Genomic DNA, 27,138 nt, shown 5'->3' with positions numbered 1-27,138 from the left:
CTACACTGAAGTTTCTGGAAATTCATCCATTTCGTCAAACGCATTGAGAGTGGTTTTGCTGTTGTTTCTGGAAGAATCTTGGATTTTGTTGATATCTGCTTTTAAAAAAGAAAGGCTATTTTAGATGTACATCACTCTGCATACCACATTTCCATGTCTTAGAGTACCACCTAATTTTTAAAAGTTAGAGTGATAGAGGCCCTAAGAACCAATTTAATTCACTCTCCCATTTTATAGTTGGGGACAATCAGGCCGTCAGAGTTGATATGCACAAGGTCACATGGTCAAAGAGAAATGGGCCCCCACCACCTCACAGCAACAGTACCTGTCCGTTTGATGGGTCCCGGATCTTCGTTAAGGAAGGAGACATGGGTTTTCCATTCGGTCCACTTCACCTCATTGATCCTACAAGTGTGGTCATCATTTTCACTACTTCACAACTACACTTCATCAAATGCAAACAAATAGACTGCATTCGGGATGTCCTGGTTTCCATACAGCTCCCCTTCTGTGCATCCCAGAGATCCAGCACACCCCTACCCCATCCAGGCACACTAGCATGGTGAGGGTTTGAAACCCACCCAAGTCCCATTTTTCCCTGGCCTAGAGGTGAGGTAGGAGTGTAGGGATGCCAAGGTGACAGAGGCAGGACTCAGGAAAAATGCTTGCTGAAGTACAAGACAGGGAGATGACTCATCATATTCCTGTTTAGGATAAGTCCCGTTACCATGGCAACTCCAGCACTAGAGGGCTTATCACCATAGCAACTCCCACCACAAGTTGTGTATCCCAATTAGGTGGAAATAAAGTGACCAACAAAAACAAATGGGGCAGGGTCTCCAATCAGGTCCACAGGAAAGAAATTTAAGAGACTCTATGACATTGGCCTTGAGCCATTTTCTCCCAATCGGCCGGCTCCAATTTAACGATGTACTTTAACTTTTGATAAATCTTCACTATGGCTGCTTCTCCTTGCTCAATTCTCTATTCAAAACACCAAGGACCTGGACCCCAGTTGGACCCTTCACCACTTTTTGGACCAAAAGTGTCCAAATCAGACACTTTTCTTAAGGTGTAGATTACAGCCAGACATCATGGTTTTCAGGGGTTTGGAAGTGCAGTCAAGACAAGTAAGTACAGTTCCACTCAAAAAAGATGTTGATAGGGTCAGGAAGTCAGGTAGTAGTTAGGAAGAGATATGTTTATCCAAAAAGGTGGCCGTGGGATGAAAGAGGACTGTTTTGAAAAGTCAGAAAGCTTGAGAACTATGGAAAGTAACTCACTTTCTGTTTGGCAATGGCAAATGTGCCCCCAAGTCCTAGGGTGTCACATGAACCCACATAGTATAGACAGGACAAAGGCTATCAGGTTGGCAAATATCCTCAAAGTCAGACAGAGAAGGCCACAGAGACACATTCAAAAGAGCAGAGGGGACCCCCACGAGCCAGCCTCAGTCTCCTTCTGACTCCCTTCTGAAGCTCAGGCACCTCATCCCAGGCCTGTGCCCACATAAGAGCAAATCCCACTTTCTGAGGAGCCACAAGGCAGGTGTGTCTTGGCAAGTGAGTGTCAACTGTGCTTCTCTACCACACCGCTGTCCACTGACTCATCCCTCTGTCCACCCAAGGGCCTTCCCCTCCCTTACCGCAGGCACAGCCGGAAGTCTCCCTCTGCGACTTTACACAGCTCTCCCATCCGGAATCGGCTTCTCAGCCATTCTGGTAACATTTTCTCAAACTCCAAGATTGTCCTGGCTCTCTGGGGGAAAAAAACAAGCCTCAGCTCTTTGCTCAGAGCCCAGCTCCATAGGAGCACGCACACACACACACACACAAAGTGCACACAAACCATCAAACAGTCCCCTGCAGCCTCGCTGGAGGCTTAATACATAGATCCTGAGCTAACCTACAGAATTCAAACACAAAAAAGCAGAAAGTTTGAGAAAGAGATTTGAGTTAAATAATGTCAGAGATTTGATGTAAATAATGTCTCTGAAAGTCCAGGAGCCTCCTATCTGAAAATGTTAGGATCCTGGAATCTCATCTGGGGGAAATTCAGAGGTCATGTAGTCCCACACCTCCTCCCAGGTTTGGAATTCCCTCTGCAGTTCTCCTGCTCATAATTTGCCCAGTTGCTCCTGAACATCTTTGACAGTCCCAGTTAAGAAGGTCATAATGATTAGAAATCTTCTTGTGGCAAATCAAAGACTGTCTTCCCTATCATTTCCCACCCCCACCCCATGTACCTCGTTTCTGCCTTCTGGGGCCACAGAAGGGGGCTGCTCCCTCTTTCAAGGTAGCTTGGCAGATTTCTGAAAGAACTCTCTCCTTCTTCGACCCTAGTTTCAACAACCATTTCTTATGAGGCACAGTCTCCAGTCCTCTCCCAAACCTGGTCATCATCTCTGGACCCATCCTGTGGGTTGGAGTCCTCAACAAGGGAGGAGTGTTAAGGCCAGGATAAAGCACAGTAAAAACTGTCATCTCCATTGTCCTGTAGCTTATACTTCTCTTAATGCAATCTAAGTCACACTTCAGCGTCCACAGAGCACACTGTTGACTCTGAGCGGAATATCCCCATAAGGCTGGGTTTCTCTCATACGTGCCACATTCCCTACACCCTGTACTCAAAGAACCTGGACTAAGGCTTCCTCAGACCTGGTTTATACAGATTCCCAGGCCCTGCCCCAGACCCAGCGGTGCTGATGGTGATTGATGACCAGGTGCTGAGCCAAGTCCCTGGGGAGCTTTCCACACCGAGTCACTGCCCAGCTCAGTTCACCTGTAGGCGCCAGATCCTCTCACTCTCCTTGGAGACATTCTCCACTGTCTCTCCCATCAGGGCGATGAGCATGTTGAGGAGGAGGACGAAGGTGAGGATGACGTAGGTGATAAGCAGGAACAGGAAGAGGATGGGGTACGTGGAGTTCTGCTGGATTTTCAGGTCGCCTAGGCCTATGGTGAGCTTGAAGAGCTCCAGCACCGCGTCACTGAAGCTCCCATAGGAGCTGCAGTCCTTGTTGTCCTCGGAACATTTCTCGATCAGCGAGGCCAGGGCTAAAAGGGACATAAGGGGATGCTTGCTTCTGCCTTTCTGGGTAATTACCCAACATTTGCACACGCGCACACACACACACACACACACACACTGCAGACCTCTGCCTCTTCCCTCTGGACCCCGAAGGCCTTATCAGGCTGGTTTCTCCACCTTGAGCTCCTGCAGGGGCCTTCATGCCTAACAGAACCAAGCTCTTCTTTCCCTCCTCCACCCCCTGTTCAGCCCTTGCTCACAGGAGCACTCAACCACTGAGCCACATCCCCAGCCCTATTTTGTATTTTCTTTAGAGACAGTATCTCACTGAGTTGCTGAGTGCCTCACTTTTGCTGTGCTCCTATTTTTTGAAGATCATCCATCAAATCTCTGTGAACTCCAGTTTCCCCATCTGTACTACAGAGCTTAAAATGCTTGCCGGGCCTATCCTGGATTGTGAGGGCCAACGAAGATGAAGGATGTGAAAGTGGGTGGCAGTTGCCTCCGTGTGGATGGGTAAGAGTGACAGGCTGGGTCTCCCAGCCTTGGTTACTTGAGGCTTAGAGGATGGGGATATGATTCCCACTCGATCATGTTGTTGAGAGAAGTAAAAGATGCTGTTTAGAAAGCACTGAGAGCAACAGGTGCCCCACTCATCAGGAGCTGGTGTAATTGTTGCCAGGGCTGCGTGTGCTGTGTCATTTTGACATCTACATAAAGTGCTTTACAAATGCTACTATTATTTATGAGGCGATTACCTACTCCAAATCCAAGTAAGAACACGATATATACAAACAAGAACTTCAGGACATCATGCAAAATGACCTATAAAGAAACAGGATTCAAGTGTAAGGCGTGAGCACCTATTCACCATCTGCTGATCTCCTTGCTTCTTCCCTTCCTTTCCCAGCCCTGGGCCCTAACCCTGCCTTCACTCAGGCCATTCTCCCTTCCCCCAGCAGAACCCTCCTGATGCTCTAGACTCAGCTCTGCCTCTGCCTCCTCCAGGAAGCCTTCTGGTCCTGGGGTCAGCCCCAGGTTCTCTTCTCCCCCACCTCCTGAACTCAGGCCCTGTTTACCCTCTCCCTCTCCCGATAGGGTCTCCTACCTGGAGTCCTCGACCCACCTGGAAGCAGTGGCATGCTGGAGCCAGCTCATACCAGCTCCCAAGAGCTGAATGTTGAATGCTCATGAATTTTGTGAGCTGGCTGTTAGACAGTTAAATTTTTGTAAATTTTGTGAGATGTTTGTGAAACACAGTCATTTTTAAGAACTAAATCAAACTTTTCATTATAAGACAATTAAGTTCTAAAGATCTAACGTACAGCTTCAGACTGTAGTTAACAGTACCAATTTGTATATTTGAAATGTGCCAAGAGTAGATTTTGAATGTTCTCAACACCACACACACACACACACACACACACACACACACACACAGTAACTATGCAAGGTAATGGATGCATTAAGTAACTTGAAATGGATGACCATTTTGAGGTAGAAAACATAAGGATAGATAGAAAGGAGACATGTCGGACAAACCAAGAGTCACCATGACTTAAAGTCCAGATCTAAAGTCCACTTTACCATGGATTAAAAGTCCAGATTTAAAGGTCACTTTCACAAACTTCGGTCACAAAATAATTAAGTAAACCATTAGACTTTATTCCTTGAGTCTGTCAATAACTTCTTTCCTGACCTGATTCTAAAGGAAAAAGAAGTCTGAGGATATCTTTCTTCCACAAGTAGATATCCTTGTGATTTATATTTTTGGACTCTGATATATATATTTTGGAATCTGATTACTGCATCTACATTTCGTGCTCTTAATCGAGCCCTCAGTATTACCCCAGTGTAGTACTGTTTCAATCCACAAAGCAGATCGATAAAAACTCCATGGGGAAATTATTAGCGATTTTTCCTCAAAAACAAAGAAAGGAAAATGACCCCTGGCAGGTAATGGTTAACATATCAAGTCAGAGACCCAAAGAACCGAAAACACCCTCTTAGACCAAGTCTCTGCACTACAGATTTGACATGCATAAATATGCCTAAGACTAGTCACCCTTACCCTGTCTCTCAGAATGTCTACTACCTTCTTTCTCTCAGTAAATTCCATCTGTGTCTCACTTTGACCCATCCTTAAATTCCTTTCTGCAGTGACATCAAGGACCTTCATGGCTCAAGCTGACATTCACCTCCGTGTTGGGGAACCTTCTCAAGACCCCTGTCCTGGCGACATTTCACAATGTGTGTATGTATGTGTGTGTGTGTGTGTGTGTGTGTGTGTATATCACTATCTCTCTCTCTCTCTCTCTCTCTCTCTCTCTCTCTCTCTCTATATATATATATATATATATATATATATATATCTCACTATATATATATATATATATATATATATATATATATATATTCATATTCCTCACACAGTACACCTTAAATTTCAATTTTATTTGTCAATGGTTTCTCAATATAGCAAAGGAAAAAGAAATCAACTTTTTTGCAAAACATAATATAAACATATTAAAAATAAAGATAATAAATGTTCAAAACTAATCATTCCCTGATTATTTTACTACATTTTACAAATATCTATGTTTTTGAGGGTTTTTTACCTCTGTTGTAGCCCCATGTTGGAAACACTACATAAGGATGTGTAACTGCACATCTCTTCCCAATTTCTGTCTTTGGCAACATAATGTCAGTAACAGGAAATCAGCCATGGTGGAGCTTGACAGCAGGAAGAGTGGTAAACACTACAAATCAGATTGACTCACTGTTTTATTGCTGTCTATGTGTGTATTTAAATCAGTGATAGAGAAAATGTGAAGGCAGCTTCAACTTCAAAATGTCCATAGCTGTTACATTATAAATAGCCCACAAATAGCAACAAGAGGGCCTTCCAGTATCTGCAAACAATTATCCTATTCAGGAAAGAAGTTGCCCAGCCGTGGACAAACTAGTGAAGTTTCAACTTAAGTCTTCATTGTTTCACTCTCATCTTAACTGCTTACAAAATAAAACATAAACTGGAACAACACACATTTGTCAATTGCAGTTTGGCAACAGATGAAAGAGTTTAATTAAAAACTAAGTATTCTGTGAGACTCAATTAGCTATGTGGAACTTATACTAAAGCATATTGCATGCAATAAACGTATGTATTTATATACATATGCTGGTTTACACGCGCGCGCACACACACACACACACAAATACATTACAGAGCAATTGTTACATATTTTCCAGCACACCACTGTCCAGGGATGAGAACTTCCTTCACAAAGTGTGTTCCTTCTCTACATCCAACAAGCTTGGGAATTGTAAGATGTGGACACTTAAAGTGTGACCAAAAGCCAAGGAAGACTATGGCATTCGGGAGAAGGAGCCATGGATCGACTGCCATGTGTTAAGCCCTTTTTCTCTACAGACTTCAGTTTACCCACCTAAAAAAGACGCACCCTCTGAGGGCCCTCCCACCTGTGCAGCTCCCTGCGTACCTTCTGGATCATGACGCTGTACATGCCCATGGACTGGAAGCCGCGTGTGTAGTAGAGCATGTTCGCCCAGCCCAGGGCCATGGCCAGCACGAGGCAGGCGAGGTACTCTTTGTAGGCAAACAAGTACAAGAAGACAGACAGTATCACAAGCATAGCTTGGATAAAACTGTTCAGGAGACACAGGAGACAAGGGCCTTACTCACTTCTCAGCATCAGGGCAGAGACATTCAAATCCCTCAAACCTTAAACCCCATGAACAGTCACCCTGGGGGCCCGGACTGACAAGATAAAGGCTGCCTTGGATCCATACATCTAAACTCCAGCCTGTTGAGGACATCGCCAAATGCAAGTCAGGACCAACTGTGGACTAGTTGTGACTGACAGGGACTTAAAAAAAAAAAAAAAAAATACAGCCAGGTGAGATGGTGCACACCTGCAGTCCCAGAAGTTCGGGAGGGTGAGACAGGAGGATTGCAAGTTCAAAGTCATCTCAGCAACGTAGCAAGGCCCTAAGCCATTCAGTAAGATCCTGTCTCTAAATAAAATACAAAAAAGGGTGGGGATGTGGCTCAGTGATTGAGTGCCCCTGGGTTCAATCCCTGGTACAAAAAAAAACATTTATATATGTATATATATTTTATATATACTTTACATACATTTATTTACACACACACACACACACACACACGCACATACACAGACCACAGGGCTCCAGGAGATTCTGACATGCAGCCCAGGAGGATGTATGGTTTTTAAAACATGATTTATGATTCCCATATAGATTTAGGAACCACTAGGCTACACCAAGGATGCAGTGAATAATTACATTTTTAACCAAAGTGAAAAATGCTGCCAACATTTATACTTAAAAATCAATCAAGTCCTTCAAAACCTACTCTTTCAAAAAAAAAAAAAAAGAAAGAAAGAAAAAAGCTTTAATATATGCTAACCAAAATAAGTCAGTCACAAAAAGACAAATCCTATAAGACTCCACTTACACAAAGTAACCAAAGTAATCAAATTCATAAGAGATGGAAAATAGAAGGTGGCGGCAAGGGTGTGAGAGGGAAAAAGAGAATTATTGTTTACTAAGTACACAGTTTCAGTTTTGCAAGATTGGTTGCCCAGCCAGTTGGATGTACTTCACAATTTTGAGCTGAACACTTAAAAATGGTCAAGATGCTTTTATTTTTATGCGCACTTTAGCACAATTACATTTTTAAAGTACAATATATACCACACAGAGGATATCCAAACGCACTCATCAACAGTGCATATACTCTGCCAACCATAGGGTTAAAAACACTCTCCTGCTTATAACATCTGACAGTTTCCACAATTATAAAATGCCTAACCATAATTAGGACACATAAAGCTTGTTTTTCTGGCAGAGTGGAGAACAAATGAATGATCAATTGCAGTGGGAATGAAATGAGGAAGAATGTCTCCACCTTTCTCTATGCTAACAAAACAATAAAGAATCAGAAGAACAGGGCAATGGACTGAAACCAGTAGTTGTATAAATACATTCTTCTCTGGAATCATGCTTCCTCAAAGGTGACAGATGTGTATGCAACTTGCATGTGGGGCAGTATTGCACCTGGCCCATCCATTTACTGCAGTATCTGGGTACCCCATTTGCCCACAAGGATGAAGAACTGAGTTCATGTCTCTGGAAGGCAGGTGCATACTTAATAAAATAAGTAGATATTTGGAAGCATTAGGCCCAGATTCAAGATCCCATAGACCCAGCCTCTTAAATGCTCAGAAGAGAGACTCCAGTCTGTGGAGCTTGGCATTCTTCATTCCAAGCTGCAGATTCTATCCCATTACCATGGCAGTAAAGCTGAATCAGCCTCTGTTCATTTAGTGACAGAGGTCACATGAGCCTTTGATGTTAGCTGCACTTGACCTCATTCAGAGAGGCTGCTGAGCTGGGATTTCTGCCTGGGGCCCTCTGGCCATCAAGTATGCATCAGTTGGGAGTAAAATGACTAGTGAGCTAGGATTTCTACTGGAGTGTCATTGAAGTGCCATGTGACTTCAGGTGACTCAGTTCCTAGCTCTGGGAGCTTCAGGGGATCTGTACATGAGACTCAGTGATTTCTCAGGTGCTTTCCAGTCCTGATATGCTAAGGTCCCAGATGGCAACTTTGAGGTCCCATGCAACTAGGAGGGGCTGCCCTGGAATATCACTTTGTAAACAAGAAAACAGAACCGCTACACCTTCTCAGGCTTTCTCTATGCTGCCTGCCACCTGAGGCTCGGTGACAGAGTGGACAGAGTCAGCCATCACTCTCACCAGATGGTTGGGGCTGTCCTAAGGGTTTCTGATCCACTCCACAGTTATGTGGCACATCTGTGTGCCCTTCTTACTAGATGCAAGAGAGGGGATCCCTGGGATGTAACCATGGCAGAAGGCCTGTCATGGTGAAATGGTGGAGTAGCTACTCCAGAGGGACATGGCAGCCACAACAGAGGACTTGGGCCCTGCCTTTGAGGTGTGACCAAGAGGAAAGACCTACTTACAAGACAAAGTGAAACCAGGCATCTGACAGGATGGACTGCAGATCCGAGGGTCTCAGCAAGAAGATGGCGATACCCTAGGGACAAAGGAAAAGAAAAATTTGTCTTCTGCATGCCGCTCACTGGAGGACCTCAGGGAGGGAGTTCACCCCAGGACTGAGACTCCATGAGAGGTGAGTTTGCAAAGGTCCAATCAGAACCCAGGGAGGGACATGTAGGTGACCCCACAGTAAGGAGGGCTGCTCCTTCAGATATTCTTACCTCTCTAACTCCTGACCCCCATCCTCACCCCAGAACCTGCAAAGCCACATAATCACGACAGCTCCATTCTCCAAAAATGACCTAGCTTTTCCAGCCTCTGAGCTTTTGTTCATGCTGTTTCCCACAACTACCCTGTGTGATCCTGTCCCCATGTCCTTGTATCGCACCCTACCCTACCAGCCTAAGTGCTATCATTGTCTTCAAGCTTCCCTCCCTCCCCCTGCCCCTAGATAAAAGTCCCTTCTTCTGCCCAACTTAGGGCACTTTTCCAAGTCTACCTTAAAAGCTAGATGTCTGTGCCCATGATCTATCTCCTACCAAACTGTGAACCAAAGAGGGCAAACTCCATCCTTACCACCCAAGTCCTCACATGTAGAAGGTGCTCAGAATACACCTGTTGATTCATTGCTTGGATGGATGGATGGATTAGATAGATGCATGCACAGATAAACAGATGGAAGGATGATGGGGCTGGGGATATAGCTCAGTTGGTAGAGTGCTTGCATCACATGCACAAGGCCCTGGGTTCAATCCCCAGCACCACAAAAAATAAAAATTAAAAAAACAAAACAGATGGAAGGATGGTTGGATAGAGGATTGAAGGATGGTGGGTAAGGTAGCATGGGTACATGGATGCATGAATGAGTGGCTGGGTGGCTGAGAGCAGCTGGGTGGGGGATGATGGGTGAGGACAGGGAGAAGCGGATGCTCACTGAGTGGCTAGAAAGAGGTAAAGGGTGGATAAACTGGAAGGTGGACAGAGGGAATGAAGTAGGTAGACCAGGTCTGCCTTATTCACTTATTCCCATGTTTTAACTGGGGATCTAAGGCTTGGAAGGGAAATTCCTCCCCACAAGCCCATCAGGAATGGTAGAGCAGGGCAGCATGGCAGCAGGCCTGCCCTCACCCTGCCTGCCTCACAGAGCAGTCTGGAAAGTCTCAGAAGCTCACTCACCTCTTTCACAGAGATGCATGTGGCCCAGATCAGCACGAACATCCTCCCCAACAGCTGCAGCCACCCCATCTTGTGCGTCAGGGCCAAGGGGTGTGGGAGGGCCTGTGGGAGAAAGTGAGGAGGGGGAGGAGAAAAGTGAGGAGGGTGGGCAGTACCAGCTCCAGGGACCACAACACACACAGCCCTCAAGCTAGACCAGAGGCCAGCCTGGAACACCATCTCTGTAGAGAGCCTGAGAGGGAATGGAAGGCCCCTGCCCCTGCCTTCCCTACCCTTGGTGAGAACCAGAACTCCACAGTGAGCAGGACAAGCCAATCTGTGCAACTCCTCCACATGCCCTGTGGCATTCATCCCTCCCAGAACCCATCCATCACCAGACACTCAGCAGGGCCTCTTAACATAGTCAACAAAGCCCTTCTGTGCTCTGGTGTTGGGTGGGAAACCAAGGCCCAGAGGGGTGGGTAGTTTGGCCAAGTGACCACACCCTCCTCCCATCTCCTATGGCCCTCACAGCAGAAACACCCAATGCATTCTAGATTCAGATCAAAAGCCTGGACAGGGCCTGGGTTTCCTGATTCCCCAACTCTCCCCAACATGAGTTCCCCTGGGGCTAAGTGCCTGGAGCTTAGCCCTCCTAAGTTCTAAAGACATTCAGTTCCCTAGAAACTTTGAAGGTGACCCCCACACAAATCTCTAAGCCTCTCTGGGCTTCAATTTCCCCATCTGCCCAGGGACAGGTCCAAGCTCCTCCATGTCTCACCTCCCCATCCATCCCCAAGGACCCACATACCTCCACCTCCCGAGGACGGTAGTAAGAGACGAGAGTCAGGGTGATGTTGTAGAAGAAATAAAAGCAAAAGGACAGGAAGAACATGTATTTGGCAAATTTCTTCCACTTCATGTGCAACAGCGTATGCAGGGGCTCCAGGGTCAGCATCTCATGCCGATTCTGTGGGGAGAACACCACCAGTCACCATGGAGATGAGGAGACAGGGAAGGACCACTTCCAAAGGGCCCATTATGAGCTCTGAGTCAGTGGGGCCTTTGGCTGAAGGGACCGGTCATTATGCCCAATGGACTGGTTTGGCTGGAAATGGTGGAAAGGCACCTGGGCTCTTCCCAAAGCACACAGACAGCAGGGAAATGCTCCAGGAGAGTGGGGCTTCCAGCAGGAGCATCTGCTGCATAGCAGGGAGGGAGGGCTAAAAAGGGGTTCCAATCCCAATCTTCCTCTTCACTGTGTGTCCTTAGGACAGCCCATGACCCTCTCTTTGCCTCAATCTCCTCATCTATAAAATGATAACAATTCCTGCCCTACCAACCAGGCTGCTGCAAGGGTCCAGAGAAACCCTAGACAAGGCAGGCTCTGGGAAGCAAAACTTGGTAAAATACCAACAGCCTTCTGTCTCACTCCTCCCAAGAGCTAAAAACCTCTCGGAGCTGATCCTCTCTATTCACCTCCAATTTCACTAATCTCCTACTCCAACCTCCTCCAGGAAGCCAGGCACTCCCAGATCCTCATGTGGAACCAGGTTTGGAAGGAGAGAGGATTCCAAGCCAGGCCATATGGACTATATTCACACCCCAAACTTCCCAGGATTCTGGAACCCAGAGACCCTTCACCATTAGGGTCCGCAATCTGAGGCTGACCAGGAACAGTGGAGCCCAGCGTCTCCCCAGCCCCCAACCCCTGCTTCCATGTCTAATTCTGCTGCTGAGAGAAAGCCCTGGGGACTCCAGGCACCATGGAGCTAGCTGCCTGGGTCTTCCCAGTGGCAGACTGAGGTCCCGCCCTAGTTCCCTGCCCCTCCCAACTGCCCAGGAGACGCACATCGATGTTGGTGTTGTAAACGATTATCTCCAGCACAGAATTGTCTGTTGTGGTGTCCACGTTGGTGAGGTCATACAGTGAGGACGACACAGGGCCATACGCCCAGTCAGTAAACTTCCTTGACAGTCTCCGGAGTGGCTTCTCCTTGATTTCACGACTGAGGATGTACTTCAGGATCTGGGGATAGGAAGGGGAACAACTGTCAGCCACAGCATGGGGCTTGGGGCCAACAGGGCTGGGCCAGCCAGAGGCGGGGCAGGCCCCAAAAGATGCTTCCATCAAGATGGTTTGAGTCCCGCATCTGCACCATGACCCCTGGGCCCCTGCAGTATCAGTGGAATGGGTGCAAAGCTCCAGTTCTGCCCATCTCACTGGGGACCAAAGATGTGAAGGCCCCTCACAGGCTACACAAAGCTGCACCATCAACTCCTAATCCTTGCACCAGCTGGGGCTCCAGTTCAGTGAAGAACCCAGGAATTGATTTTTTGTTTGGTTGCTTTTGTTTGTTTGTTTTTGGTACCAGGGATTGAATCCAGGGGCCCTTAACATTCTCAGCCTTTTTTTTTTTTTTTTAATCTTTATTTCATTTTTATGTGGTGCTGAGGATCGAACCCAGGGCCTCATGCGTGCTAGGTGAGCACTCTACCACTGAGCCACAACCCCAGCCCCCTCAGCCCTTTTTTATATTTCATTTTGAGACAAGGCCTCACTAAGTTGCTGAAGCTTGCTCTGAACTCATGATCCTCCTGCCTCAGCCTCTTGAGCTGCTGGGATTACAGGAATGTGCCACTGCACCCTAATGGAATTGATCATTTTTTGGTAACAATTTCCAATTGGCTTGGACTTGAGAAGAAGCTAGAAGTTGATGTCCAGTTTCTCATTCCACCCTCAGTCAAACTGAGGCTCACCACTCTGGCCAGCTGTGGGGTCAGTGATCCTCAAACTCTGTTGAATGTTAGGTGTCTGGGGGAATTTTTAAAACACCCAAACCACCACCAATTACCGAAAGCTAGTGTGGGGAGGGTAGACCCAGGAGACTACTAGATAGAGGTGACTGGAGGGCCACCCACTATCCAGCTCACTACTTCCGGAAAGCTGAGCTCTGGGTTACTCAAGTTTGGGGACTAGGGCTTCCTGGGTCAGGAGCCCAAGACATAATAGGAGGTGCTGTTGGAGTAGGAGGTGTCACAGCATGGGTCTTGCACAACCCAGCAGCATTCCCTTGCCATCTCTCATGATAAGACGGTCTCCTCAGCCCAGATAGAGAGCTCCTAGGACTGGGTTTCCCCACCACACAGACAAACCTATAAAATCCCCAAGGGCAGGGTCTGCTTTATGTCACGTACCCTCCACTCCCTAAGAGTGGCTGCCCTGGGCAACATCCAGGAAAGGAGTGGGGAGGGGTACAGGTGCCTCCCCTAGACTGGCCTCCACAGGGAGGCTCTGCCCTGAGCTGGGGTGGCAGGGAGAGCATGTGCCACCGTGTTATGCAGAGATGAGACCCTGAAGGAGGTTAAATCTGAAACCACAATGTGACTATCAAGGCCCCCAGAAGGCTGTGACCCAGGGGTGGTGAGGAGAAGGGGGAGGCAAGGACACAATTCCTCCTCTGTTGAAGCCAATCCCATCTCCTCCTCCCCCAGTAGGAGAATAAAAAGGTCTCTTGTGGTCCCCAGCCCTGGCCACTGGAACACCACCCAAAGCCCTCAGGGCAGCTGACTAGGGAGGGGTGTGCACAGCTGTGATTGCTCAAAGCCACTGCCTGCCCTGAAGTCTCCTAAGAGCCGCCATCTCCTCCCAGGCTCAAAGGCTGAGGAGCAGGTTTAGGTCTCTAGATCTGAGCCCTGGAAAGAACCTGAGTCCTGACCTTGGGAAAAAAAGCCAGTTCTGGGCCCAGAGAAGTCGTTCTGGAACACCTGTCCGCAGGAGAGGCCTAAGGCCCTCAGGGTCAGATATTCAACTTCTGCTTGGGTCCAGCACCACACAGAAATACTCAGGCACAAAGCATTTGAGACATTGTGTCATCTCAGCCCCAGCAAGGAAGTCCCAGGAGAAGAGAGAGAACAACAGACTGTGGCATTGAAATCCAGAGGGGGGTGCCCACATCTCACTGGCTGTCACTCAGAATAACCTGTCCCAGGCCACAGCCGCACTCTGGATCTAAGGCTGGGACCTTCCCAGGGCTAAGGCAGTGTTCTGCAGGATCCTTAGGAGGGCACCAGCACTGGCAGAGTGGCAGCGGCACCTCCCCGACCTCCCGCCGCCCTGGCCCGCTGGCCCACCTCGGCCTTGCCCATCTTGGCGGCCAGCTGCAGTGGCGTAAGGCCGTCGTTGTTGCGGGTGGTCTCCAGCTCCCAGGTGCCGCTCCTCAACAGGATCATGTCGTACATGCGCTTAACAAAGTCATTCTGGGTCTTGAAGTCCTCAGCTACCGTCACCAGTGCATGTAGGATGTTGTTTCCCTGAGAGTCCTGCGAGGCGATGTCTGTCTGCTCATTCTCCATCAGCAACTGCACGATCTCGGGCTGGTTGGTGCATGCCGCCAGGGCCAGGGGCGTCTCACCTGGACCAGGGGAGCACTGGGACTCAGGTATCTCAGGGGTCAGAAGCAGTGTGCCCAGGCCCCAGGGGTCCACAGCCTGACAGTCCCAGTGGCTTTGACTCCTGAGGTTCCTTGATGGTCTCTTCCTCTCCCAATTGAACAGAGACTGAAGCTCTACTGATGCTGTGGCCTTCTAACCAACCTCCCTGCTTCCCCACTGCCCTCTAACACTGTGCTCAGCACAGCAGCAAGATCCACCCCAGTCCACCCACCTGCCTGCCGCCATTAACATGTGAATCCCACCTTCCCAGAATGAAAGCCCCAGTTCCAAAGAAAGCCCACAAAGCCCTGCATCTTCTGACCTCTCCTCCTCTATCCCTCACTCCCCTCCAGCCACAATGGACTTCCTCTCCCTCCAACACACCAGGCATTTTCCTATCTCAGGACTTTTGCCTGGGCTGTTCCCTCGGCATGTAGATTTCTGCATTGCTCACTCTATCACCTGCTTCAAGTCTTTGTTCAAGTATCGCCCTCTCTGTGAGTCACCCTAACCTTACCCTATTTAAAATCAAATCCTCTCATCACAGTCAGAACTTCTGGTTCCTCTTCCCCTACTTTACTTTGTATTTTTTTAAATAGCACTTTCCATTTTCTAACATAATGCATAACATTCTTATTTATAATGTTTATTATTGATGGTCTCTCTCCAGACCTACAATATAAGTCCCATGAAGGCAGGGATCTTTGTTTTGCTCACTGATATATTTCAAGCACCTAAAACAGTTCCTGACACAGATAGTATGTGCTCAATAAATGTTTTTTAAGAAAAGAGAAGGCCACTGACTCCCAAGTGGTCAAATAGCAAGCATGGGACAGCACCACGGCTGGAGGCCAAGGCTCCTGCCTCCTCTTCTTCCTCCTGTCCCCTCTCTTCATACCTAACAAAGGTTTCCCAACACCAACTGCAACCAGGCTCTGTGCTGGGTAATGGGGACACAATATTGACTAGACAAGACCCTGTCCTCCAGGACTCACAGAACCATCTAGAAAAAAAGCTACCCAGAAGAGGGGCTGGGGTTGTGGCTCAGTGGTAGAGCACTTGCCTAGCATGTGTGAAGCACTGGGTTTGATTCTCAGTACTGCATATAAATAAACAAATAAAGGTCCATCAACATCTAAAAATATTTTTTTTTAAAGCCACCCAGAAGAGAAAACAGGCGAGTGGTTCTCAGGCCAAGGCTGGCAATTTCCTGTAAAATTACTCAGAGAAATGTTTTGATCTGGCAGAGCTGCTGGTGGCCTGTCTTGATCATGTTGGTGGTTCACAGCTCTAAGCATGTGTGGAAATAACACAACTGTGCAATTAAGTGGGTGAGGTCACCAGATCTAAACTACACATTTAAACTTTTTTTCCACCCAGAGCATCTGTGAAAGAAATGTTGACTATTGTCAGAATCAAAATGGAATAACTTGTGTCAAACCTAACGAAAAAAAAAAAAAAGTAAACAAAGCTGGGAGGTTATGAAGGAAGGACTCTTACACATGATTCACATGATTCACAAAAGACTCTGCCACTCAGTGGCTCAAGAGGCTGAGATAGGAGGATCATGAGTTCAAAGCCAGCCTCAGAAATGGCGAGGTGCTTAGCAACTCAGTGAGATTCTGTCTCTAAATAAAATACAAAATAGGGCTGGGGATGTGGCTCAGTGGTTCAGTGTCCCTGAGAACTGGTACCAAAAAAAAAAAAAAAAACACTCTGCCAGAGTCACTAGCTTGAATAGGGGCTGCCACAACCTTATACAAAAAGTACCAGTGCAAAAACATCTGCCCCAAACTCTTCAACCTTGGACTGATACCACACTTATTGTCAACCACTGTGGCCAAGGATTATTTGCTTCAAAATATCTGACACAATTCTCATTAAAACTTCCCCTAGACTCAACTTCTTTGTGTGTGAGACAGACAGACATTTAGGATGGAACCCAAGGGCACTCTACCACTGAACTACATTCCTGGCTCTTTTTATTTTTTTATTTTGAGAAGGAGTCTTGCTAAATTGCCCAGGATGGTGTCAAATTTGTAATCCTCCTGCCTCAGCCTCCCACATAGCTGGATTACAGAGGTATACCATCGTGCCCTGCTCAACCTCTTTAAGTATGCCCACAGTTCACTATGGCATGCATATCCCCATTGCAAAGCTCTATTATTCCCAAATAAATGTCAGTATTCTTTGGAGAATGTGATTTTTTAAAAAAATATTAACCCTAATTGCTGTTGGATTCACCAACTTGTCAGAGATTTTCCTCCTCTTGCTTTTTTTTTTTTTTTTTCCATACCAAGGATTGAACCTGGGGAGTACTTAATCACTGAGCCACATCTCCAGCCCTTTTTTTTTTTTTTTTATTTTGAAACTGAGTCTCACTAAATTGTTGAGGCTGGCTTTGAAGTTGTGGTCTTCCTGCCTCAGCCTCACCAGCCTCCAGGATTACAGGTGGTTGTGGCTGGCTTCTCTCACTTTTGATTCCCTGAGAGGCCTTGAGCACAGGGGACAGAGATCAGAGTTGGAAGCGAGGACACCTACCTACATGGAGGCCATACTAGGCTGGGGAAAGTCACTTCCCTTCTCAAAAACCATCTCTCTCCTATGAAACCGGGCTCTTTTCCGTCCCTCTCCCCCAAGTCTCTGTTCCCCACAAAGGGTTGCTCAGGTGACTGCCTATGTGCCCTCTAATGCCAAGTGATGTCCCGGGGTTTGCAGGCTTTGGGGCTCCACCCTGCCTCCCCAGGCCCTTCTTTCTCTGGTCCACCCTAGGGGTCCTGCTCAGATGGATCTGTCTCAGCAGCCTCCCAATCAGACTCTGTCCTCCGTAGCCTGGGACCTGCTACCTGGCTAAAGGGTCTCCAGCCTGCCACCACCGCCTCTGGGGGCAGGTACCACCGGCCCGAGCCAGAGCAGCGGATGCCCCTGCCCCTCCCCTTCCCCAACTCATCCCCCCCTCCTCTCCCCTCCCCCACTTGTCCACTCGTCCACCTCCCTCCTCCCCCTTCCCCTCCCCCTCGGGCTCATCCAATCCCCTCCTCCTCCCTAGGAAGCCACCCCCCAGCCCAAGCCGGGCGACAGCGGCACCCACCGAAGTAGAAGCCTTCGTGCTGGTACTTGGGGTTGAAGAAGACCCCCTTGGCATGGGCGTTGACGTCGGCGCCCGCCGCGATGAGCACCGCGGTGATGTCTCCCTGGCGCCGCTCGATGGCGATGTTCAGCGCAGTCTGCCCTGCGGACAGGCGGGGTCGGGCAGGGGCGCTCAGCGCTGGGACCCGGGGACCAACCTAACTGATCCTGGAATCCCGCAGCCCCACGTGGCGGGGACTGCCTAAAAACATTGAAGGGAGGACCTCAAAGACATCGTCAGGGGACAGAATGGTGGGGCAAGGTTGGTTTCTGGGGCGGCAGGAAAAAATTGCTCCTTCTACTATGCAGAGAGAGAAGCCCACCAGCAGGAGACAAATTCATGAAAGAAGGAAGAGATAAGGGGCCGCAGAGAAAGGAGAGGAGTAGGGTTTGTGACCACTACACAAGGCCTTGATGGAGATACTAATAACTTTAATTTGTCCACCCAATCAAAAAATCTATATTAAATATCTCCAATGTGAGACCCTATAAAAGCACCAGAAAATCAACTGTGGGGAAAGGACTCCATCCCTGCCCTCAAGGGAATCCGCTGCCAGAAGAGTGAAATCTCTACATCCCTGAGGAGGGCACAGAAGGGGACTGAAAAGGGAGAAGAATCAAGACAGCCAAACTTGATGCACTGATCTGTCTACAGGACTAGCATCAACTCCTTAGTGCCAGGCTAAGAATATTGTATGGCTCACTCAGTTTCTCTCTTTGCTTTTACTACCAGCTCGATGTGCAGTTCAACCCTCAGTAGCAGCAATCTTCCCTGGGTTTCCTCTCCCCTTTTCCATAGCTTCTATGTGACACATCCTTGGTGTTTTCTTATATATGACAAAAACTCTTTTGACAATTTGCAGAGTTTAAGTAATAAAATGGTTTTCTTAATAAGAACAGTGAAGGGCCTGAGCTAGACTCCACCTGGAAAAAGGTGAGATGCTTAGTGCCCACTGGCATGTCAGCAAGATGACCAATTAGGAACCAATTATTTTTGCCACAAGCATCTAACCTTAACAGGCTGTTTACTGACTCTAAAAACGCAAACGAGCACATATCTTATTGATTATTCACAATGACTTTCCCGGGTAGAGAAATACTATCCCAAATTTGTCTCCATGCACCATCTACACAGCACCAAGACTCAAACGGACCATTAATAATGATGATGATGATGATGATACATAGTTGCTTCTCTGGGCCCCTGCTGGGATGTCCAGCCTCATCTCCAGGCTCCTGTCCATTGCCACATGCCTCACTCATCCCCACTCTGGATCCTTCTCATCATGCAGTCAAGAGCCCCTTTCTCCATCCATGCTAAAGTGGCCTATCTCCAGCCCCTTTCTGTCATATTACCTTTATTTCCATAGATTTCCTGTCTAAAATTACCTTATTTAAAGCAGTGACCTTAATCTGTCTTGTTAACCCAGGTGCCAAAAATAACACCTGGCGCATAGTCAGTGCTCAGTTACTTGTAGAAAGAAGGAAGGGCAAGGGGAGTGCCTGCTGCATGCCCAGCACCATGCTGTGCGCTCAGGCTTCTAGGTGGTAGCAGTGTCTCTGGTGGCCCTGTGGCCTGGCACCCCGACCTGGGAAACATCTGCACAGCCTCTGGCAGCCAGGATACCTTCATAGGCCTCCTCAGTGTACTCGGCGTTGATGAACCTGTCCAGGATGTCGTTCTCCTCGGCAAAGGCCAGCAGGATCCGCACGATCTCCTTGGTGTTGGGGTTGATGTTTAACAAGGCCTTCATCAGGCAGGTCTTCCCCGTGTCCGAGGCCGTCAGCTTGTGCATGAGGAAGTCTACAGGCAGGGTCACAGATGGAGGAGTGGGCAGGAGGGACAGGTTGCCCTTGACCCTCACAACCCAGAAGAGGGTGTGGGAGCTGCAGCCTCTCGCCTCAAGATCCTGCTCCCCACCCTGTCCCCTGCCTGGCCTCCCTGACCGTGAACTTCCTAGCACTCTTCCTTCTTTACCAGCTGTTCCTTCTCCAGCTCTGGGCTCCTTCTCCCTTCTCCTGCCAAAGAAAGCCCTTTGCTCTTTGACCTCTGCACCTTATCCCTGGCAAGGGGCAGTCTCACCTGGCTTCCCTCTGTCCACCTCTGTGCTGATACCTTGAAATCTCTATCTCCATCTTCTCCCTCCCTGGAGCCTACAAATAGATCTTATTTGGGATCTTCTCTTCCACTTGCTTTTCTCTGGGTCCCCCAGACAGCAAGAACCCTGCCATCCACCAAGTCCAAATGGTGCCACCCTGGACTCTTCTCTCTTCCTCAATCCCCATGTCACCAAGTTCTGACAATGCCATGCCTGAAGAAATCTCCCAGCCCTCCTTCAGGGTCCCAACACTGTTTGAACAGCAACATGTAGGAGCCAGGCCATGATGCCCACCTGCCTAAACACTTCCATAGCTCCCCACTGCCCTCAGAGTTGAATTAAGGCTCCTCAAAACCCAGCCCTACATGAGATGGGGCAGGAATCAAGAGCCAAGTGGCATCCCTAGACCTGCAGCGTCTGCCAGGACCAGGCACTGACCGGGCACATCCATGCCACCGCGGCGCCTCTTGCAAAGCTCCTGCAGCTCCGCCAGCAGCTCCACCAGCTCCTCCACGCAGCCCTCAGACACCGCTGCAAAGATGAGCTTCTTCAGCCGCTTCTTCTTCCGCCTCTGCTCTTCCTTAGCCAGGTTTGCGCTGAGGCCAGAAAATGTTTTCAATTCACTGTGCACACCATCCCCTTACCCCCTGCCCTGCAACCATCACCCCTTCCCCAATAGAATTGCTGGACCTTCAGGGACACCTCACAGGCCTGTCACAACACCTGCAAACCCTGTGTTTGTGCTTTGGGGCTCCATGTTGCCCCATGAAGCTCCCCTTCCAATCCATATGTGATCGCATTTATCAAAATATGTATCTGGATATACTTAGGAATAATCAGGAAGAATATGTGTCTAACTATTCACAGCAAATTACCATGAAATACAGGACTAGGGGAAGGAAAATTTCACTTTCATATTTTGCACTACAAATAGATCTTATCACCTCCCCTTCCACTTGAACTTTTCCAATCCATCCTTGTCCCCATACTCCAAATGGACAGTCCTGGTGATACACTGATGTCTCTTCTTGTTTGCATGTGTTTTTGCAAAATGCATATTGCTGTTTTCAATGCATGTATTTTAAATTTACATAAGTGGTCCTGTGCTAAAGTCATTGATCCTCTGTATACTATTTTATAATGATCAGGTATTATTTTACAATTTATAGAATTTGATATTCCACTTCCCCCACTAAATGTCCTCCATGCCACAACCATGGCCCAGGCCTCCAAAGTTTTATCTCACCTGCTTCCCTTGGTAGGCCCAGTGGGAGATGGGGAAGGGCCAGACTCACCTTGGACTGTTGGGATTGGATGGGGTCTCTGTCACATCATCCTGTGGAGACTGGGGAGAGTCCATGTCATCACAGTTGCCAGAGATGCTGGAAGTATGGGGCAGGAGGAACGAGAGAGGACAAGTTTAAAAATGGTAGTTCCCCACAGCCAAGCCAGGCTACTTGGCCCAAGGCATGTTTCTGGGCACCCATGGGAGCTGAGGGCTAAACAAGGGGCTGATACTCACCACTGCCGGATGTTGGAGTCCATGGGTTTGGAGAAGATGGGGGGAGAGGTCTTGGTAACAGTGGGGTTGGGCTCAAACCCTTCTATTTCCAGGAAGAAGTGTGCACTGAGGGGACACCCAAGCAAGGTCATTAGAGCTGGGGCACCACCTGTCTACCTGTGCATCCTGCACCCTTGCCATGGAGGGTTCCCCCCCACTTCAGCCAACTCTGCGTGGCCTGACCTCATCCAGCCCTCACAGCTGCCCTTAGGGCCAGGCACTATCACAGTTCACAGATGAGCCCCTGGGAGGCTCTGGGGTAACCCAACTCAACATGGTCACATGCAGCACTGTGGCAGAGCCTGGATTTGAGACTGAGTCTGGGTGACTCCTATTGCTAGAAATGCTGGGTGGAGAAACCACAGAGTCTCTACTGGGGGTGGCCCAGTACCTGGGGATCTGCAGCTGCCTTCAGGTTTAGAGGATTTTTCAAAGATGAGAACAGGGCACCCAGAGAGCTAGCTTTCCCATGGCCACCCAGCTGCCCCCAGAACTCAGGTCTGAAGTGAGAGCCCTGCAAGAGGAGGCCTCTGGACTCCAAGATCCATGCAGGCCTTATTGGCTCTTGAGGGAGGGAGAAAAGGCCTGAATCACACTAGCTTATCCCCACTCCTGTCCCAGGTCCCTTTGTTCAGCAAAGGGTAAGGTTTTTTGTTTTGTTTTATTTTGTTTTGTTTTTTATCACAACAGAAAACAGGTTGAAAAGGCTGATCTAGAGCAGGGGGGACTTGAGGGCTCAGGGGGCAGGGCTGAGACACCTTTTGACTTTTTTGATGAGTCAAAAAGGAAAGCCCAGGCAGTGAGGGGAGAGGGGCAGAGCCTGGGCCAGCTTTCTCCTAAACTGGCAGAAGAGGCCCTGTGGCTTGGCTGACCCCAGAGAAGGACAGATACTGCCACAAGAGAGTCAAGACTCAGACCCAGTGTGTGGTCCGGGGCCTGCCATAGTCCACTGAGCCCTATAGCCCCTGGGCCTCATCTTCAGACACACACACAAATACAGATGTGTGTGAGCATGGAGACTCTAATCCCACACTCAGAGATGGCGACAACTAGGATGATAAGGATCAGGCCGAGGGTGACTTCAGTTGCAGCAACACCCCACCCTGCAGCTGCTGCAGCACATCTGCTAACTGTGTCCAGGTCGGTGGCCTCCCACTGCCAGGCCTCTCTCCAGGCACACGAGGCTCCCAAGAACCTTTGCTTCCTGATGCCTTCCAACAGGTTCCCTCCCATCCTCACAAGATCTCCGAAAAAATCTCCCAAAGTACAGTCCCACTTAGTCAAGTTCAGAAGGAAGGGCAGGAGGGAAGGGATTGTGGTCCCACTCTACAGATGAGATAACTGGAGAAGCAGCTCATTAGGGCCACCCTCCCCCCACAGAGTAGAAACCAAGTTGGCCTGAGAACCTGCTTGCTGGTGTCCAGGCTCCCAGTTCACACCATAATCCACACTGTTCTGCTCTCAGTTTAGCCCTCTGGACTTGCTTTCAACCCAACCAGCAGGAGAGGTTGGCCACAGAGGGAGGCTGCCCCATATAGCTACTGCCCAGGGTGGGGCAGGCAGGAGGGGCCCAGAACTGGCCTCGATATAAGCCTAGAAGGCTCAGCGCTAATCCAGAGATGGAGCATAAGTGGAGCAGTGGACAGTGCTGGCTGAGACATTGGCCCTCGCCTTCTTGGCTCCTGCCCATCAGAAGGAAATTTATGACCTGATTCAAAAACAAAGACTTCTTCCCAAAAAGACTTCTTCCTTTCTTCCTTCTTCCTTTCCTGCTCCTTCATGGTCTCATCCACTTAACGCAAAAACTACTCACATGCTCCGTGTAAGAAACATAGAGGGTAGGAAGGGGAAATGACCCTTCCAGGGACTGCATCCTCACAGATCCCAACCAGAGCTAATATATCATCCCAATGTCAGCTTCGGCCTCTGAGGAAGGTAGGGCTGTGGGAGCTCAAGGGAAGCAAAGTTCCTTGCAGCTAAAGACAGGGATAGGATGCTCTGCTGGCTCAGGAAAAAGCCCTGGAGGCAGAGAGGGCAGCATGAGAAAAGTGTCCTGGGGAGGAAGGGTAGGGCTGAGTCTTGGGAAGGACATCCCCAGTGGCTGGAGTGCAAGATGTGAGGAAGAGAGTGACAAAAACCCTGCTAGGGAGGACCCAATTGTTGGGCAAGGACCAAACTCCTGGGATGGACAGCTGCTAGGCGTGAGGGCCTGCCTCGTGCCTGCCTACTTGCTTCCGCACCCCACGTCCCTCCCACCTTCGTAGGCACATGGCCAGGTCTTGGCCCAGGACATCCTGACTCCTGCCCACTGCCAATGATCCTTGTTTACTCCTACCTTTGGTTCAGGCCAAAGGTCTTCACCTGGGCATTGTTAATTCAGGTGCACAGACAACTCTAAACCATTTCTTCCTGCATTTCTGTTCCTCCCAAGGAATAACTCCAGGACTGCGAGCAAGTCCAGGGCTGGAAAGGAGCTTGTCTGGCCACCTGCATTGTCCCAAGAAATGCCCAGCTTTCCCACAGCCCCCTATGGCCTGCATCTCTGATCCTGGGTACCACCTTGCTCACAGGGAACAGCATGATGCTCAGGCAAAGCCCCCAGGTCCAAAAAATCTCTCCGGGCTATAGACTTCCTGGTTCCTTCAATTCTGTCATTAGTACACGGTTCCCTCCTGTTCAGGGTCGCCCTCTTTCTTTGCATATATTTTTTTCTTTTCCTGTCTACAACCCTAAGTCTTATACTCAGTTCTGCAGGAGATGTCCAGACCTTCACACAAGAGCCCTTGGAGCATCTCTGGGCCACCAGTTCAGGAGACAAAGATCACACCTCATACCCTCGACTGGGCCAAGCAGTCAACCAGTAAGAGTGACACCTAGAGCAGTCCATGAACGGCGAGGGGCTCAGAAAAGGTAGACTGATCCTGTGGCGGGGAGACCCTGGGATTTTTCCAAAAGCCTGTCCTCAATCCTTCCTCAAGATTTGAACCTCCCCTGGGAAAATGAGAGGGGAAGGTGGTCCTTGCCAACGTAGCTCACAGATCTTTCTGCTCTTTCCTGGACGGGCACATCCAGACCCAGGCTGCCCCTCTTGCTCCTGAGATACTTGTCTCATCTCCATCTCCACCCAGTTTCCTCTGCTGAGCTCCAGGATGGAGTCGCCATCTATATACCTTTCAGACGCCTCTCACCCAGAATTCCACACCTGAACTTGGACCATTCCTTGTGACCTTGAATAATGTATTACACCTTTGGTAGCTGGTGTAACACATTATCCAAGTCAGGGATGGCCTCACCATCTCTCCAAGTCAACCTACCAGAAGGAGGTGACTCCGGTTCTTTCTCCCTTCCCTCTCCTAGCAGATCCCATGACACTAATACCTCTCTGATCTGTCCTTTCCTCTCCATCCCTAACAACCCAGGCTCAGACCTCACCTGGCCTTCCCAACAACCTCCTCGTGACCTCCCTGGCTCTGCCTCCCCTCCAATCCATCATCCACGTGGGTCACCCAACGTAATCTTTCCAAAATACAAATCTCACCATACTGTCCCATGGGAAGTCCCTCACTTCTGAACCCTCCTGAGGGTTCCCCACTCCCCTCAGGATTGTCCAAGTTTCTTAACTGACCCCCCAAGACCAGCCCCAGTGAGATTCACTGCCCCCAAAATTCCTCTCCCCACTCAGCATTTCAGCTACACCAAACTTCTTATTGGTCCCCATCCCAGTGTCCCTGTTTCCCTGTCCAGGGTCTAACCTTGGGCCTGATACACAGAATACCTCAATGATTATGTCTTTGAAAAAAAAAAAAAAAAAACAGAAGGAAAGCACCAAGCTTGCCTTAGGCCCAAGAGGAGACCTGGGAAGAGAACAGAGGAGGAAAAGCAAATGGCCATCCTAGGTCCAAGGGAGGCACAGCTGAGGTGGCCTTCTGCTCTAGATTGGCCCATCCAAGAAGCACCAATCCGCTGAGGGATGGAGAACCTGCCTTGGAGGCAGCTCAGAAGCAGGAAGGTGTGAGCCTAGAGAAGCCCCTGCCCTCTTCAGTCTCCCCAGCTGGGAAGTGGAATGAACCAGCCCAGCTCCCAGGAGCCTCACAGAGTAACAATGACAGTGACGATGATGAGGGTAACAAGTTGTTGACTGTGGACACATGCTGAGCACTGGCCTCACACCAGGCACTGTGCTGAGCACTTGGTTGCCATAATCCCAATTAACTATCATCCTCCGAGTTGGTGCCATTGCCAGGGTCCCCATGCAGGGATCCAGCCTGACTACAGCCGTCTTGGTCACAATCTCCCTTTTGCCTGCTATATGACCCTGGCACGTATCACAAACTTTACGGGACAAATAAAGTCCTTAAGGTAGAGAGTCCAAAGTGTTGTGCTAGCCATTAACACCAGGACCGGCACCGAACTGTCATGGGACATGTTAATATTGAGAAATCCAGGTACATTCACGGCCACCTTTGTCTAGACCAGCTTTAACCCCTTCCTCCAGCCTTGGAGTGTCAGGATCCTCCTGTCTTATGCCTCCCATGACACATCTCTGTCTGCAAGTCCCCAATAAATTATACAGGCTATCCAGAATCTGTCTATGGTCTCATAGTACCTTCCACCTTTGGTAGCTGGTTTTCATACATGGAACTGGGTTTTGTTTTGTTTTGTTTTTCTTTGTTTACAAAATTTCCTTTACACGGATGTGGTTAGAGAGCTTGATTAACCTGGTCAGGCATACACAAAATGAAAGTCATTGGTGTATGTGAAAAATGTATTTAGTTGAGGGTCCATACCACCTGGAATTCCCACCCACCTTTTCCATCCTTGTCTCAAAGATGGCTCCAACAGTCCCTCTCCTCCTCCAGGAGCCTTCCTTAGTGTCCCCTGACTCCTCCAGGAGTCATACAGTCACACAGATATCTCCAGCAAAGTATGCAGTGCTGTTCCCCCTAGTTATACCTATTTAAACACCAGACCACCCCATATGATGCTGATGCTCTTAGGTCACAGGAAGCAAGGGATTCTTAGGGTAGTGCTTTCTGTGCTCCACTTGCACAGAAGCCAGGTCCAAGTCTGCCAGTCCTACCTCTTCTTGGTGGGGGTGACTTCTGCCGGTCTCTTCTCTGTCAGGACAACAGGGTTTCCAGTGGGGCCAGTGGTCCTCCTGCCCACTAGGGGCACCATCTCCTTGGGGTGGGCATGCATGGCTGGAATGCAATCACAAGGCAGATGCTCAGGTTGAGGGGGCATGGAGGAGTTTCGAGGGGCTTCCCACCACCATATGGCACCATCCAGCTCCGGTTCACACTCCCTGTCCCCCTAGGACAGGGAGCTCACTCCCCATTTTCCCAGGCTGCCAATCTTTCTTGGGACAGGGAGACTGTCTACAGTTTCTCCTGTTCCCTGCTTATGTGGCCTTAAGAGAGCCCAGCAAGGCATCCAGGTAGAGACCACCGTGGCCTATAGCCTCTCCTCTAACCACCATATCTAGCCCCACCAGACTCCAGATGGACTTATGCTCCCCTTAGGATTTGTGCTCAGATCTACGCTTAAGACATTTGACCTTGACAGAGTCAGATTGTCACCTCTGCTTCTCTAGACCCTATGTTCCTAGTAACACAGCCTTGGATTCCTCTGGTATTTTGGATTTCTCATCACCCAGCTGGT

At 49.0% G+C, this 27,138-nt stretch overlaps 1 protein-coding gene across 2 annotated transcripts; it reads right to left on the bottom strand.

The window, feature by feature from the left end:
* Window positions 1–26,676, bottom strand: Trpv3 (transient receptor potential cation channel subfamily V member 3). 2 transcript variants are annotated; one of them, XM_071603526.1, is made up of 17 exons: window positions 26,558–26,676; window positions 21,439–21,543; window positions 21,212–21,298; window positions 20,355–20,512; window positions 19,445–19,621; window positions 17,780–17,920; window positions 14,389–14,669; window positions 12,107–12,283; window positions 11,066–11,224; window positions 10,276–10,377; window positions 9,063–9,136; window positions 6,534–6,699; window positions 3,789–3,855; window positions 2,782–3,056; window positions 1,646–1,758; window positions 326–405; window positions 1–98 (listed from the first exon to the last, which is right to left on the bottom strand). In XM_071603526.1, the coding sequence occupies exons 1-17, from the start codon at window positions 26,674–26,676 to the stop codon at window positions 1–3; spliced, it is 2,379 nt and encodes a 792-aa protein (XP_071459627.1). The 2 variants fall into 2 exon arrangements, with proteins under 2 accessions (XP_071459627.1, XP_071459628.1); XM_071603527.1 differs by having other exon boundaries at window positions 1–95.
* Window positions 26,677–27,138: the final 462 nt, after the last annotated feature.

This window comes from Marmota flaviventris, chromosome 17, assembly GCF_047511675.1.
Source record: "Marmota flaviventris isolate mMarFla1 chromosome 17, mMarFla1.hap1, whole genome shotgun sequence".
Taxonomy (NCBI): Eukaryota; Metazoa; Chordata; class Mammalia; order Rodentia; family Sciuridae; genus Marmota; species Marmota flaviventris.
The sequence above is the reverse complement of the archived record's forward strand: the minus strand, read 5'-3'. Positions and strand labels throughout refer to the sequence as shown.